Source organism: Semicossyphus pulcher, unplaced genomic scaffold (assembly GCF_022749685.1).
Source record: "Semicossyphus pulcher isolate SPU_LCO1_2020_fin unplaced genomic scaffold, fSemPul1.0.p SCAF_6, whole genome shotgun sequence".
Taxonomy (NCBI): Eukaryota; Metazoa; Chordata; class Actinopteri; order Labriformes; family Labridae; genus Semicossyphus; species Semicossyphus pulcher.
This window is the reverse complement of record NW_027211737.1, coordinates 13,385,500-13,403,245: the sequence shown is the minus strand read 5'-3', so window position 1 is coordinate 13,403,245 and position 17,746 is coordinate 13,385,500. Positions and strand designations below refer to the sequence as shown.

General features: G+C 44.3%; 1 protein-coding gene across 1 annotated transcript in view; it reads right to left on the bottom strand.

Moving 5' to 3' along the window:
- fbxl17 (F-box and leucine-rich repeat protein 17) overlaps positions 1-17,746 on the bottom strand; it is a 256,289-nt gene that overhangs the window by 9,501 nt on the left and 229,042 nt on the right. Inside the window, exon 10 of the mRNA XM_069683066.1 lies at positions 12,409-12,551. Within this exon, the coding sequence (XP_069539167.1) occupies positions 12,409-12,551 (143 nt within the window). The remainder of the gene's footprint in view (positions 1-12,408; positions 12,552-17,746) is intronic.

Genomic DNA, 17,746 nt, shown 5'->3' with positions numbered 1-17,746 from the left:
CGAGCGCTGGATTATGCGAAGCAACAGTGACCCTGAAAAAGCAATAAAACATGATTTTGAATAACAGAAGTGAAAGTAAATGGATGTGCATGCTGATATCAGACAACAAAGACATGTTCAGTGGTCCTTTTGATACGACAAAAATGATTCCTTTCCTGTGTTTTCATTACATTCAGCGCAGCTCGACAGGGTTCCTTTCTCCTTCTACTTTCCTCCTTCATCCCATTTCCTTTGGCCATGTGGCAGCCATTGCAGGTCCCAGGCCCATAAAGAGAGACAAATACCCCCCGCTCCCTGTCGACTCCCATGTAGAGAGCGTATAAGTCAACCAGTAAATACATTTGGGGTAAATGTTTAAAAGGCCTGTTTAGGCAGCAGAAGAATGCAGTGCATCAGGTCTTAGTAAAAGGCAGCTTAAACAAGTCTGGATTTAAACAGGGCAGATTTATAGCCTTCTTTAAACTGCTCAGAGGAAAAGCCCCCGCTGTAAAGTTTCTAAACGAGTGACTGGACGACTGTAAGATACTTCTCTGTCTCTGATAGCAGGCGGGGGAATGGAGGGGATAGAAAGAATAAAACAAAGCAGAGGATTTTAGAGACAAAAAAGAGGTCGCCGAAAACTTATTCTGGAGGATTCAATACTTCTAAACGAACTATTGATGCATTGGCTGGGAAGCTTAAGGAATAGACTGCTCTTTACCGAGGAAAGCCTGAGCTCAAACATTTTGATTTAGTCTCAGCAAGCCGAGCGACCCTCGCCGAAATCTGTAGTGCATGCCTCCAAATGTGCTTTAAAAAAAAACAGGTCAGGCACCGATTGCGACAACGTAGGCCTGGTCCCGCTCACGCATGCACCCGCATCTCTGCACAGCATCAGACAGCAGCAGAACTGAGAAGCAGGGTGTCAGTGCAGAGGCACACGCATGTAGGGAGGAAGCTGAACAGGGTCAGAGAGAGAGAGAGAGAGGTTTCTGCAGGCCAGGTTTGTAAAGCCCACACTCCATCACGCGTGACAAAGGTAACTAAAGGAATGTGTACGAGGCTCAGTCCAATCCCTCTCTGCACGCCGGCCGCCTTATCTCTGCAGACTGCAGGAAAACATTCCACAACTCGAGAGGCTTTGCACAATTTATTTGTTAGTCTCAGAAGGGAAAACACAGTAAAACACTATCACAGCCACATCTATAGAGCTGAAAAAAGAAACTAATTAAACGGGAGCTGTGGTGACACGCTGGACTAACAGAGTTAGATTTTTGGTAGCTGTTATACTCATAAACGACCATTTCATATACAGTCTGAACAGGTCCAGGTAGGTTCACATTCTATTACTGTAGGTGTGTGGGTCAATATTATAATATGCTTGGAAGCGGACTCTATCAGCTCTGATCACATGGTGCAGCTGACAACATTTTGGATCGCGTCCAGCTGTCCTTGGATCGATTTTGGACATTGTCTTGCTGTCCTCGCGTCCCTTTCAGATGGGTTTTCTTTATTAATTATATATTATCTATCATTTATATAAATAAATATTATATCATGTAATCAATGTGGGTTTAGGGGTGTGTAACATTGGTCTATTTTGGATTGGATGTAGCATTTAAAGGAGCAGTACTCCCCTGGAAAAAGCCACTGTCAGTTAAAGCTGGTGTTCTCTGTAATCGATAGAAGCAATAATATTTGAAATTGGCGCCATAGCTGTGGAGAAAGTTGTACAAACAGCTTGTGGTTTCACCCATTCTACATTCCTACAACACCCAGCGTGCATTGTGCCCCTCCCTCTGAAAGGAACGGCCCAGCGAGGGCGTGGTTACATAGGGACGCTATAGGTCTGCGCAAAAAGTCTGTTTGTTTTGTTCTTCCGACCAGAACAGTTGGTAAAACATAGAGTGCTACCAAATATATCTACAAACAAAACAAAAACAGAGCATCAAGGTGCCCACCTGCGTTGTACCGGAGTGTAAGGAGAGCAAGAGGAAAAGAGATGCTTGAGTGAAATACTACCGTTTTCCAGTCAAGGAAAGGCGGGGAATCTTCAGAGGGGGGCGCCCTAGTTTGAGGAAGTGTAGTTAAGTGAGCTCCCTGGCCTCCGCCAGATGACGCGTTTTACGTACTCTGGCGTAGGTTTTCCAGGTCCCATTGGAGAAGCGGATAGCGTCCTCCAAAGGCACAGAGCCAAATTGCATTTTTCTTTTCTACCATAATGTCATTAGCTCCCCATAATAGCATGAGGGGACTGAGGCTGAAACGAACTGGCCCTTTAAGACCAATAAAGACCTGTATTTTAAACACTTCTGCCATACACAGTGAATCTAACACAAATATCAAACCTCAAGTTCTTGAAGATAAAACTTAATTTAGAGATTTTAAGCTACACAAAGAGACAGAAAGAGCACAGAGGAAAGAATAACACAGCCTTGGAAACACAGAGATAGTCAGAGATGGAGAGACGTTCAACAAGTCTGCTATTACATTATTGAACCCCCCAGTCTTACATTGTTGTCACTGGGGGGTTCAATAATGTAATAGCAGACTTGTTGAATGCTCTGTAAACAAAGACCACATCTTCCTCTTTAAATAGAAAAGAGAACAATGTAGGGTACACACACATACTCACACACACACACACACACACACACACACCTCCAGGAACTATAGGAACAAATTCCTGAGCGGCTTACTGGAGGTCAGACACAAGCAGAATTCTTTGCAGAAAATCACAACAGAGCTTCTGTGTTTAATTTTTTTTTTTACGGCGCATGACTCCCTCGTTCTTCAGAATACATAAAGCACAAGGACAGCTTGACCTCGTCCTTACAGAAGAACACCATGATACAAAATTCATCATGAGTCTTCGGAGCGAGGAGATTAGATTTGTGGACGGTTACAAACACAGCAGTGATCTCATCTGTAAGGGTAGACATACTGTGGAGTGATTAGTCTGAATCATTGGTTCATTCCGAGTATTTTAATTAGACCAGAGCAATTAGTGGAGCTCTATATGTGGATGAAAACTTCGTGTGCTTCAGCTTTTTGTTGGATTCACGGACAGTACAAGCAGGAATCTTGTCCGCGTGATAAATCTGTTTCTTTGTTTCTGCTCTCGGCTGAAAATTGGTCTTTTTCTCAAATTGTTCACGGAGCAGCCGGAGGTCATGAGAACTCGCTTTTCCTGTGCAAAACTTATTCAAAGCTTCTACAGGGAAGCTCTATTGCAAAATCAATTACAAAACCGGACATCAATCAGGCGCTTTATCGATATCCACCGGAAACTAAAGAATGTCCCGAGCTCGTCTGGAAGTATTAAATTCATACAGACACAGCAGCCAGCGAGGGGAGCGACATCGTCATTAGCATTAATAGCTAATTTATCACCGGCACAGTCAGACTCTGTGCCTGCAGGCTAAAACAAAAAAAAGGGCTGCGACCACCTGCTGTCTCTGTGAATGTCTGAGAGAGGGAAAAACTTTCCCCCAAAAAAACACATCAGGAAAGGCAAGTCTGAGTAACCAGACCACACTGAGACGCGTCTACTGTCTGCCCATGACTCCATGAGATTATGTTGACCTCCGTTGTGATGAGTAAACACTGCTGGATGAGGGAGGAGGGGGAGAAAAAAAAGGGGTGGGGGTTGACTTGAATGAACTAATTGAATGAACAAAAGATGTGAGCGGCATTCAAAATTCAGACAACCTTGGCTGCCCTTGCTTAGAGGAGAATAAGTGAGGAAGAGAGAAACAAAGAGACAAAAAGAGGGGAGAATAAAGTGAGGATAAAGTGCAGGAGGAATGCACGAGTGTGTGTGTGCGCGAGCCAGGTGAGGTCAGCTTTACGCGTGTGTGTGTGTGTGCGCGTCTGGTAGATTTTTGTTGAAGGGCAATTCTGAGATTCCTTTCAGATACTCAGTGAACTCTGTCGGTGTCTCACTTTATTTCACCCTCTCTCCTTCACTGTCCCTTTCTGCTGCCCTTTAGAAACAAGATGAAGGGATGATCAGGAGGCAGCTTCAGTTAAGACCGCCAATCAATACGGCTCTTCTGTGTGGGATGAGACTCCAAGATTACACTGAAAATCACAAATAGCAAATGACTCTTTCAAACTACTTTCCCCCCCCGACTTTGAACGTCGGAGCCTGAACCAAAGCCTGGAAAATAGGAACCAGAGAAGCTGGCAATCTTGCACTCGACGCTGTGCATGCGCGATCTTTCTCCTAATTCCCCCTTTTTCGCTTTCGCAGCCTTTAAACGGAGAATCCCCGCCGCTCACAATAACAACACTCATCAAGGAAAGTTTCGCCCAAGTCTCAAACTCTCATTTCCTAAACGAGACTTAAAATGCCTCTTAACTCTTCGCCATGCTTCATCGTTGTTTTCCTCACTCCAAACCTCCAGGCCCCGAACAATTAGGCCCTTGTTTATGTCTGCAAATTGCTGCGCCGTGCCTATCTGTGTGTAGTCCCCGGCAGCTGGATGCACCGGTGGAACGGCCATATTGATTGGGATGTCTGTTCTTTTAACAAGGTCTGTCTGGTTGCTCTAACGGGGGGGTGCCGCACTGCTCATACGTGTCCCCAAAACGCTGCTTCACCTCACTTTAGGTAATGGGCGCACTCTTCAGAACTGCTACACAAAACACTTTTTTGGAGGGAATTAGCAAACACTCACTCTATTGTTCCCTTTTATCTAATTTTACTTTCTTTCCTTCTGTCATTTGTTGCTTCATTTTCACTCTTTTTTCCTGGAGGCCACCCCTGGTTTTACTTTCCCTTCTCCTCTATTACTTTGATAACTCCTCCTCTCTCCAGCAGCCGTCCCTGAAGGGGCCAGCAGCAGTCAGTGTCATTACTTTCCTAGTCCGGCTTCGTGCTGACTGTGTGAGTTTGCTCCCCCTCTCTGTTTCGCAACCTGGACTGCCCATTTGTTTTCACTCTAATGAAGTAGTGGAAACGAAGCAGAGGGGGGGGAAAGACGGCAGATGAGGAGAGGGGGGAAACTAAAGGAGGAGGAGGACGGAGATAAGAGAGGAGGGGAAGATGTGGGATGGATAGGAGAAGAAAGGATGAGAGGGAAAGAGGTACAATTTGAGCAAGCTGTGAAAACGCTTCTTAAGAAAACATTCCACCGAGGCTGAATAAGATCAAAATCCCCAAAGTGATACATCAGCGCAGAATGAAGGTTGCCAGGAGAGCCCATTATAGAGAGCAGCAACTCACACGTATAGGAGGACGTATGAAAAACCGTGTCAAGATAAGGAGGGAAATGAGCTACACTCTGAGAAAGAGTACAGTTTGCTCGATCCCTGCTGCAGCGCCTGGAAACTTGGTTTTTGTGGTTAGCCAAAAAAGCTATAAATCTTACAGCATTAGCATTTTGGCGTGTTTATTTGTGTCTCTGTGTCTGCCCTGTCCAAAGAGAGGAATGTTGTTTCAAGATAGTTAGTTTTAAAATACCTCACCGACTCCAGCGCATCGAACTTCACAGCCTGGATTAAAACATAATGTTCCATTGTGTGTGCGTGGAAGTGTTGAAAGATGAATTCCTCCCACAGAGAAAGACCTTACATTGAACAGTAGACTCGCTGGGGAGTCGGGCTTCTCTGAGACACATGTACTGACATACGCAGCACCGCCAAGCAAGAAAGGATCCGTTTCTCTGAAGATTAAGGCACTTTTTCCTTGAGTCTTTCAGCTGAACACTTCAAAAGGCCCGCACAGCGGCGCAGCTGAAAGAGGACAAAATGAATTGATTTGATTATTTTTGGGTGAGTCTGGATCAATCGCATTCTTTCCTCTCGTCAGAACGGGGTGCTTCTGCCCCCGAGGGCAGAGGGGTGTAATCATTTGAGGCAGGCGGAGCACGCCATTTGCCCGGGCCTGGAGGGGTTCTGATTTCAATGCTCCATTATGAGCTGTGTTAACAGCAAATAACATAAATTCCTCCCGGAGAACACACACAGTTACACAGTTACACAGTGACACGTTGCATTACAGCGCGTATAAACACACAGGGGCACAAAGGAAATCCTTCAGACGGACGTGTGTGGATGACAAACGCACACATTCCTTTCTATAACAAACACATAGCTGCTGAATGAGAGGCTAAATAAGAAAACATTCTAACAATTAAATAGAAAAATATAGAAATTAAAGTCAAAGTCGCATGTGGACGTAAAATTTCAACTGCCAGGAAGTAAGTAAAGTGTGTACAGTACGGAAGCACGTTAGTGTAAACTGTGACAGAGGAAATCGATCCCTCACACCGCTCCACATGAGGAGAGCCAGATGGATCCTGTTAACAGTTCCTATATGAATTCTACACTTTCTAAGTCCTGTGACATACAGGAAAGCTGTTGCATTGAAATTCCCAGCGTTTGACAATTCCAAACAAATTTACACGGGCCGAGCTGCGCTACCGAGTCGGCGGCTGGGGCTGTGTGTCAAGGTTATCACAGGACCGGATGTGTCTTAAAGAGACAGGACCCGCTCTGCAATCTAACTCTATATTCGGAGTCGGAGGTGGCTTCCCATAACACTGGCTAACATAAGTTCTAATTACGTCTGAAAGAAAACGTTTTAATCTAATATACAAAGAACGTTTTAAGGATGATGATCATTTCTTGTTCTTGTTTTAAAGTTTTAACTGCAATATTCTGCAGATATGTTCAGGATGTTATTGAGGCCTGGGACGTCAGAACGCCTTTCATAAAACATTGGCTCAATGTTACATAAAAACAAAGGTAGAACACGCTCACTGCAACATTCTGGGGATCTTTTCAGGATGTTAGTACGGCCTCAACTATCAGAACGTGATTTATAAAACGTTCCTGAAATGTGATTTGAACATTCTTACTGCAACTTTCTGAGATGTGTTTTGAGAGAACGTTCTCCCACTAATAAAAGGAACTTCCCGCTGGAAACATCACCAGAACATTCTCAGAACATTCTAAGAATAAAACATTTCTAGCTGGGAGAAAGGAAAAAGTGAGGAGGAAACTCAATCGGTGATTTATTTTGAAAAGCCAAATTTGGACTGCATAAGTCACCTGAACACCTGTAACAGAGTCAGGCTTCAGCAGCATGGTAATTAAGCTCTAGGAGATCTGTTTGTGTTATATCATCTCCTCTAATCATATCAAGTGTTTTCGACATTTTAGTTGCACTATTTGTATTTGTGAAATGCACATCCTGAACAGAAACCAAGCAAAGTCCTTGTAAGGGAAATATTAACTGCGGAGTATTTGCAATATGTCCAGAACACTGTCAACACAGCTCCTGTGAGAGATTACCACTTGCCAGCGCACACCACTGCCTGTAAGTGTATACAACAATTTGTTTTCCCAATGCAAACATTCACGGTTGGTAATTATTTCAGTCGGGGCCACTGTCAATGACCCTCTTAGCGAGAGTATGTTGGCTTGGACATTAGTTGGGTGATGGATAAACATTGAGATGGTTCCTCAAGTGTGAGCTAAACAAGTGGAGGCTGTGAAAGGTCAAGCTAAGAGTGTTAAAGCAATTAAAATCAATCAAGCTCGGTAATATGGAAATACCACCCACAAATGCTTCCGTTGGATACTTCCCCCTGAAAGCACGTCCTGTTCTTGTCGCGTGTTTTATTACATAATGTTCAGGTCAAGAGCAACATGAGGGCAGAGAAGGAACATGCACGAAGCACTGCTGATCTTATATGGTCATTCATGAAGAGGACACGAGGCCGGGGAAAGAAAGAGACGGATGCATATACATCGATCCTTTAAGTCCTGTAAGTTGTGAGGTGGGGCCTCCATGGATCGGACTTGTTCGTCCAGCACGTCCCACAGATGCTCGATTGGATTAAGAACTGGGGAATCTGGAGGCCAAGTCAACACCTTGAACTTGTCGTGTTCCTCAAACCATTCCTGAACCATTTCTGCAGTGTGGCAGGGAGCATTATCCTGCTGAAAGAGGCCGCTGCCATTAGGGAATACTGTCTACATGAAGGGGTGTACTTGGTCTGCAGAAATGTTAAGGTAGGTGGTACGTGTCAAAGTGACATCCACATGAATGGCAGGACCCAAGGTTTCCCAGCAGAACATTGCCCAAAGCATCACACTGGTCACAGGCCACCTTCTTCCATTGCTCTGTGGTCCAGAGCTGATGCTCTCGTACCCTATGTAGGTGCTCTCAGCGGTGGACAGGGGTCAGCATGGGCACCCTGGCCGAAAACAAACTGCGATGCACTGTGTGTTTTGAAACCTTTCTATCAGAACCAACATTAACTTTTTTGAGCTACAGTAGCTCTTCTGTTGCATCGTATCACACGGGCCAGCCTTCACTCCCCATTAAGCCTTGGTCACACATGACCCTGTCACCAGTTCGCTGGTTTTCCTTCCTTGGACCACTTCTGGTACTGATGACTGCACAAGAGCTGCACTTTTGGAGATGCTATGACTCAGTCGTCTAGCCATCACAATTTGGCCCTCATCAAAGTTGCTTACATCCTTAAACTTGCCCATTTTTCCTGCTTCCAACACGTCAACTTCAAGGACAAAATGTCATTCCTGCCGAACATATCCCACCCACTGTCATGTGCCATTTTAACGAAATAATAAATGTTATTCGCTCGACCTTTCAGTGGTCATAATGTTTGGGCTGATCGATGTACGTGTTACTTTAAACAGCGAATATAACAAAGTGAGGCACAAGGAAAGAAGTTCTAATGGATTTGTCAAAAAAGAAAAGAATCAGTGGCTGAGAGAAATCTTCAGTAATTTGCACAAGACTTTCATTACATGGGAACCTTGTGGAACTGAGAGTAATCCCCCAGACTCTGTGTTTTTCCCAGAACAGAATTAAGTGCAGAGATGAGATTAGTTTGCCCTCAGATTAAATTGGACATGCCTCTGGATTTTGCTGGAGTGATGCACAAATAAAGCCTGATGCAGCATTGGTACGGCTGAAATGTCAATTGCCAACACACAAAACAAAACTCAAACCAAATTGAACTCACTGAAAAAATTTGCAAAGTACTTTAAAATATTGATTTGATTCATTTAAGAGACACGGCATGCAACGTAGATTACAACCACTCTGGAACCAATTTAAAATCCTCTAACCAAACACCGGTCAAAGCACTCATAATTGGTGCAAAATGACTGTGATGCTATATTTTTGTGAAATACAGTGTGTAATTTAATCAGGTCTTTTATAGAATCAGAAGTCACTTGACTCTGTGAAGCAGAGAGAGGAGGCGAGGCAGCGGGGTTAGCAAAGGGTTGGAGGCCCAGCTCGACAAAAACACAGAGAGAAGTGTCAGATTCAGTAAAAGCCTGGATGTGAAATTTGTACAACTTCTTATTAAAGGTCAGACAGAAAAACAGAAGCAAGGATTTTTAGCCGAGGTGATTGATGATTCTGGAGAGGCGAGGAGAGGAGGAGGAGGAGGAGAGAGAGGAGAGTTGAGGAGAAGGCCGAGCATGGTCACTGCTGCCCCTGGGCTGACTCGGTGATAACCGCAATCCCCCTGGTCCGTCTCTGCGTCTCACCTTCTTTAACTCACTCTGTGGCTCTCATTTTCCCTGCGACCACGGTAACAACAACCTATTTCTGTTTATTTGTTTCCCTCTGAGCGAAATTCGTATTACCCCTGTTCCTCTCCGTGTCTCCTCCTGAAACCTGACCTTATCTACTGTAACTCCTTTCTTCGCCTCACATAATAAAAAACAACAACTAGAATAAAAGGAAAGTAGCTGCCGCGGGCTGCTCTTTTTTCCCCTCACACAGGCCCTAACCAATCCTCACCAGTACTCCAGGCTCATTTGCAATGCAAACACAATTTTAGGACAGGAATTGGGTGAAGGGGGCAAGCATGCAGTGAATTAATTCTGTGATTCAGAGCTGGTGATGCTCCTGACCTTGGAAACTGTCAGAATCTTCTCTCTGCGCGATTCACACTCCATTACAACTCTAATAGCACCAATTACAGCTTTATTTAGCTATGTCATCTCCAAATTCCCCCCTCAGAGCAGAGGCAGAATAATTATTTATCTTTCCATCCTAAAGGTTAAATTATGAGCATGAATATCACGTCTGAAGAGAGGGATGGAGAGATAAATAAGGGCGGAGGGAGACGCGAGCTTGTTCGTTTGGAAGGCAGGAGCATGAAAGCGCACAGAGGAGAGAAACTGAGAAAAATTGTAATTCCAGTAAAGATGTAGGTCATTCCAGAGCAGATTTTTATTAGCATGGCCGCAGATATCGATTGTTGGGTCACTGAGGCAGGCGGGAACTAAATGAAAATGGAATCTAAGTGATCACCTGCGATGTAATGCAGTTACTCTTTATTACTCCTAGATAAATATGATAGATACACATTCACGTCCGCAATAACGTGACTTGAATGCACCGCTTCATCACGGACACCTCACGCGCGGGGTCACTGTCGTACCCTCATATGTTTTAATTTTATTACAGTATAAATAGATAAATATGATACACCGACGTTCTTGTCCTGCTTAACGATCTGCGGGTAGGCCTTTTTATCAGAGAAATCCATAGGGTCAAGCTGGAGGCCGCTACACGCAGATAACACCGATCTTATAATGAAGGAATAAAAATGATGAGTTCCCAACCTGGTGAAAGGCCTCCGCTATAAGTCAAAATCTCTCCTCCCGCCTCCGCTCCCTCTGCCAACTCCTGCATCCACTTTTTACTGCACAGCAGAGCCTTTTAAACTCCGTCAGCCCAAAAGCCAAAAAGTAAAATTTAGCCCCAGTGAGAAAACAAAGAGCTCATTAAAACATACCGTTACACTCACCATATGGAGGCCTATCAGCAGTGGGACTGTAGCCTGTGTTTGTATCACACTATAATACAACAAACAAGGATGTACAGTAAAAGTGCAGGCGAAAGTTTCTGGGTTAAAACCAGCTGTTCACTTTCCCTCCCTTCTCTGCCCTCATCCCACTCATGTCAGACTGACACTAAGTGCATGCATCTGTGTGGTAGCAGCTCCAGCCGGACCAATTGGAGATGTGGGTGGAGTTGTTACCATGGCACTTCAACCAAAACCTGCATCCGTCTGGTTAGTGACTGGACAGGCAAGAAGCCAGATGAGAGTTTAAGGGTGACTTTGGAAAGGTCGTCACTCAAACCCAGAGGCGTCTCAGAGTCGGTTTGAGACAGGACGATATGTCACTTTAGTTATCACAGAACAAGCTGACACACTGGGCACAGGCGGCAGAGGATTAGCTGCTACACACACTCTCCTCAATTGGCCCTAACTTGGCTCAATTGAGGGTTCATGTGTATGTGTTTGATGATTTCTCTGTGTTTATGTGTGTGCATTGGGGAAGGGTATGAAACTAGTTAACAGATATTTTAATAAACCATTGATACCATGGGAAACTTTTCCCTTAAATATCAAAGTGTAATGGCCAATATGGTTGCTTGTGCACACAAGGAGAAGGACTGCTTTATGGCAGTATTGTATTTTAAAGCATTTTTGCACCTGGTGTTATTATTACAATCATTATCTGTTATTAATCATAATAACTATAATTAAGAATTCATACAAGAAATAATATAATTGTATTGTGCAACAGGTTTGCAATAAGACATGCGTGCATACACACACCTGCAGACCCATTTCAAGCTATCCCAGAGCAATGGGGGTTACTGCTGTATCAAATAAAGCAGGGCTGCAACAAGTGACAATTATCAGTAATCAGAGTTTTTTTGAAAATCAATTTAGTGGAATGCTCATTGCAATTTCCAATTAGCAGGGGGACACGTTAATGATCAGTGCTGATTAGTTTCCTGTTGGGGTGGGAGTCACAGCATAACTCACGATACGATACGTGGCCCACGATAGCGATAATTTCGTGATTCTGCGATATTGACGTATTGCAAAACACTCATATTATGATACATTATGATATCTGATTAACTGAAGAACACAAAATGCCCCTAAAAAGGTGAAGTGTAAGATTAATGTATTTATTCACTTCAATTTGGTGTCAGGTCAGTTTGGTGTGTTGGTGTCGACCAATTAAATTCTGTTGACGTTACCCTCACACCCTCAGTTATCAGTGCACCGCGAGGAGTCATGAAGTAGTGACGTGGTGAGTCAAAATCGCAGTGTTCCATAGTGTCGAGTGTCATATATTTGTAAATTAAAGTATCCACATTTGGCCCCAGCCTATAGTTGTATTACACGAGTCACAACGAAGATAAATTGCCTTATAGATATTTTGTCCCACCCGTAGTTTCCTGTCAATCAACAATCTAATGTTTTTCTGCTTTTTCATGGAATGCTTGCATTCTCAACTTTGCTTTTTTGCTGTACATATTGCAAAAAATCCTATTTGCCATGTCAGAATATACTTCTGAGAGCGCTCCCCAGAAAGCAGACGGTATGGGCAGTGCCTTGTTACCTTGTCACATCTCATGAGGCCCAGGTAGCGCAGGGACTTGCTGCTCTGAGCGATCTGCGTGGCTCCCTGGTCTGTGATGTCCTTACACCAACCGGCATCCACCGTCTCTATGGTGCTGCTGTACTGGCCTATGGCTATCAGAGCTGTGGACACGGGAGAAAGAGATAGAGGGACAGGGGGGAGGAGGAGGGAGACGAGGAAGGGAGAGAAAAAAGACAAGGTGTTAGTCTGACAACCTTTTCTCATGCAAATGTGGCAGCATCGTCCTCCCAGAGAGACGTACAGAAATTCGAGATGAAACCGGGGCGAGTCGCGTGGCCAGCTGTGACACATAATTCCAATGTTTACACAACACCTTGAAAATATACTCGCATACACACCGAGTGTAACACACATATGCACAAATCTCTCACACACGCCTGTGCTTGCTGCAGGATTCATCCATTAGAGGGCTGGCATGAGTCACAGCACTGAAAGGCACTGACACCGTGCCAGGGTAAAGTGTGACTCCATGCCAGTATATGATTTAATTTTGCTCGGGTGTGCATGTGTGTGTGTGTGTGTGTGTAACTGCTGCCAGGGAGGAAACATAGTGCCAGGGTAAAGAGTATCCACCGAAACAAATATCTGTCAGCGTCTGGGGGCTTTGTAACAGCGAGGAGCATGTGTGCAGAGAGCTTTACACACACTTTGAACCTCACACATGTTGTTCTTTTGAAACTTTCTATTATAGCAACGCAAATTAAACTGCGCAGCTAACAGACAGGATCTTCTGCATCTCACATAAAGACATACTCTGTTGCATAAACACACACAGACACAACAATCTTCCTCATCAATCTTCGCCCCTGTCAATCGCGGGGCAGACGGAGGAGACCTGTGCTCCACCAGTCGATTGATAGTGCTGCTCGGCGATCGATTGGCCGGGGCCCGGGCTTTGTTCTCCGCTCTCTCACAACCATCACTAATGAGAGTGGGAAGGGAGGGATGAGGGAAAGATGAAAGGAGGAAGGTAAAGACAGAGAAAGCCTTTGACAGCACCTTCAAATAGTTACTTAGCCCTGATGTTGTTTCTCTCATTTGTGGAAATCCGTTTCACGTCAAACTTTTTTAAGCTCGAGACTCAAACGTCTCTTCTTCAAACCGAAGGGGGGATTTAATCTTTACAACTTTTTCATGTCGGAGCTCTTCCTTCTTTGCCTTTCTTGTTCTTATCAGCAGCACTCTTCCAATAACCTCCACATATTACAGTATTTAATAACATTAGACTCGCTGTGGAAGAGTGACTGTATGTGTGTGTACTGTATACAAGTGTGTGCTTACACTGTGGAGCGGCAGCTTGTTCCCACAGGAGAAGGGAAATGAATAATCTTATGCTTTTTGAATCAACTGCCTGCATTTAACCCTCTTTCCTCCTGTCCAACTGGAGTAATGTAATCTAGAGCCTCCTCTACCCACACGCACACACACACACACACATAGAGTAATCATGCGTACAGTATGTAGCATATGTAATATATAGCTTTGGGCACTGAGGGCTCCACATGTGGTTCCTTTTGTGCTCCAGCATGCTCTTGGATGCCATGCATAATGGCACATTACAGCTAAACAGGCAGTAACGTGGCTTTGAAGCTGCAGAATGTTTCATGTAAAGCAGCACCATGGGGCAGAGGCTCCATCAGGCCAGATGGGTGAACAGCACACGGGGCAGCCATGTTGGATTTGTGCTGACCTGGCAAAGTGTTCTAAAAATGGCTGTTTTTGTGTGTGCGACTAGAAAAAGGTAAAGGTAAGTGAAGATGAATGGCTCCCCGTCCCATTCCCCGTGTCATGTCCAATCACACGATCCCAAATTTGATTACCTGTTCCCCGACCTCTCCTCTGATGTTAAGACAAACATATTGCTGCCGTTAAACCCCCCCTCTCAGGGAGCTTTCCGACGAGCAGAGATCAAATAAAAGAGAAGCGCTTCATAGTTAACCGAACCGAACATCCGAACTCCCTCTACTTCCCCTTCACCGACTCCCTGTCCCTGCTTCTCCCCCTTCAACTTTACTTCTTTCAGCCTGACAAAGTGAGAGGATAGGAGCGGACAGGCGCCTACCACAGGGGAATGTAGAACAGGTGCAAGTGAATACATTGTCCACGCATTTCCTGATTACCTTGCTCGACTCACCTAAGCACAGAAGCTTTAATCTGAATAACAGGCCTCAGACTTTGCAAAGAAAACATAAGGTAGTTTGAGATAGCTGCGCGGACAAAGAGCAGAGCAAATAACCCTGAACATCGCTCTGGTAAAGTCTCAAGTTGGTAAACTGGACAGTGAGATAAATCCTTTGTTAGAATGAGCCGAGCGTTGGGCTGTTTAGAACTCTATCAACAAGTTCATCTGGTCGCCATTACAGCCTAATATCCCTGTGTGTGTGTGTGCTCTCTCCCTTCCTTTGATCCTCTATCAGGGGACTGTAAACTCCTGCTACTGCCGGTGGTAAATGGAAATCGTTGGCTACTTCTGGAAAGGAGAGAAACCTTTTAACTGCAGTCGAGCAGTTTTGTTCACCTTGTCGAAGATAGAGAGAGGAAAAGGAGCTTAGTGTCTTGGTTTCTAAGCTAGTGGTGACGCACACATAAAAAAGTATGCTTTTACATGTGGCGTATATTTGTTAAACACAGCTCATGTACATGTTTTATTAACACAGTTATTGTATAATTCTAGCATACAAACATACTTTCATATGTTACAGTAATTGCCTTTTCTTTTACCTTGTGAGGTGACATTTGCCTCACTTGAAGACTGTGTGGGTGCGTGGTGTCTCCTCTAGGATATTTCATCCATCTGTGCTGTCGGCTGGAGCTGCTTGATTGGTGCGTAGCTGAAGCGATCCACCAATCACAAGAGAGCACTGCCGAATTACTGTTTAAGGACCTGTGCCTTTTGATCGAGCCTCTCTTGCTAGTATTCTTTCTGTTGTTAGTTAAATGGATGTTAGCTTTCTGAGGCACTCGTTCTGTCCGGACTGGGCCAGGTATCCGTTTATGTTAGGATCACACGCTCATGCAGGATAATTCATTTGTTAGATTAGCTAGCGATGTGCGAGTCATGAGTCAATTGTTCGAAACGCACGACTCTTTTTCCTGACTTGGGAGTCACGAGTCCTCATCTCCACGCACTCGTTCACTTACTCGCCCCTCCTACCCGCTACTAGCCACTGCAAACAGCGAATTTGAAGCGAGACCACCGTATCAGCCTCGGCGCTTGCTTCAACTCAGTACTCGCTCCCACAGTCCAGAGCTCACTCCCTACCCCGAGCTGAAGGTCAAGTTACAGGAATCACTCACTGAAACACTCACTAAGTCAGTACCCGCTCTCCCAACACGGCAGGGAACAAAAAGCCCTTTTTCCGCACACAATCACGGGAAAATGAGCATCACAAACCCCACGAGATGACTCTCTTTACTATCAAAAATTGATCAATTAGGTCCCAAAACAACCAGAACGTCTCGAAATTAATTTTAATCTTCATTAATGTCAGCAAAATGCGAAACTGAAAGTTAGCCCGATCCGGCTACAGAAGTCTCTAGTGCCCACGCTCTATAGGCGCTTGGGCTGCTGGGGGATTCAAGCTCTGGGTAACTGACTCACTCAACTCTCTTTAGACTCATACAAACCCGAGTTAGTAAAAAGAGTCAAACTTCCCAATCTTTAAGACACACTAGGTTAAGGGGTTCTGTTTCACTTGTGTTGGTTTGGTAAGTTAGTGTAGTAGGTTTTATTTCCATTTATTTGTTTCACTCTTTAGCAAGACAGCGTTTTCTACTCTAGTTTAGAGTCGTCCTTTTGTTCTACTTATTTATTCATTTAAGCAGCATCCACAGACCCTTTCAATTACATTTTGCCTCACTCTGTCTTATTGTTACCAAATGTACTTCTTTGTTAATAAATAACTTTAACCAAAAACAACTGGTTTTTATGTTGCTTCCCTTTCCCCTCACGAGCTGGGTGGTAACAATGGTAATGGGACTAATCAGGTACACACTGGATTTTTTTTAAGGTCTGCATGACCATGCCAGGAATATAAAGGCATTTTAATTGTTTTATTTTTAATTTGGGGCTAACAGAAATGGTTAGCATGAGTTGTAAGTCAAATATATTGACCAATATTGAGAAATACGTAAGCCCTATTTAATTTTATCTACATCATTTCAAACAAACAAAAACAAAAATCTTTGCTTTTTAGAGAAGTTATTAGCTGGTTATTACATTTCTTTTAATCTGTCCCAAACATGTTACAATAAAGGGTTATCAAAAACTTTTGACTGGCATTATATAAGGGACCATAGGAGCAGGAAATTGTCTTTCCTGACTGATAATGATTTTCTGTCGGAGGAATAGATGAAGCGATATGCAAGAGAAGCTACGGTGAAAAAGAGGTGGACGAGTCAGAGGAGGGAAGAGGGGAAAATCCCATTCTGGCAGCAGGAGCTGTGACTGACTGGTGACTACACACTCACAGACGGTAATGAGGACACACTCTGCTGCCCTGCCTGAAAATGGCTTTAGGATCTGGTTCTGTGTGTGTGTGTGTGTGTGTGTGTGTGTGTGTATACACTCCCCCTTTAGAGTGAAGGGAAGCAGAGAGAGACAGAGATTGACCTTAAATCCTGGATATCATTCATTTCCAGCATGGCACATTTCCCCTGTCTTTTACCAAGCCTGTCATTTGGGGATAAAAGAACGTCGTCGTACGAGGAACAGGTGGGGATCACATTTAGAACCAGTTTATTTATGCATCTCCTGGGATTTGGGTCAACATTTCTCCATGTCAGTCAATCAACAGATCAATATAAGGAGTGTCAGGGATCATTAAGGGCCTTTAGGAAGGGCATCTCTGTGTAAAAACCAGATCCTCATAATAGAAGGTCTTTTAGTTATTCCACTAAGGCCTTCCACATGTGAGAATATAAGTGTAAGGCAAGGCGAGGCAAGAAGCGCGGCGACAAATGTCGAGCAAAGTTGAAAAACAGAGTCAGACCCTAAATCTTTGGTGTTCCATTAACTCCTACATTATCTCCAGACTAAGACTCATAACCTATTACTCTCCCATATCAGGCGCAGGCTGTTATCAAACGCCATAAATAGCGGATTTATCCAAACATAGGAGCGCTTCTGAGCTGAGGTAACCGCACTCCTAACAGCGGGGTCAGGAGCTGGTCAATCCTGTGACGACCGCAACGTGAGAAGAAACCTTCCTTAATCAGCTTACTCTCCTATCTCTCCACCTGACCTCAGAGCTGCAGGGGTTAAGCATCTTTTACAGGCTTATTAGATATTCACTTA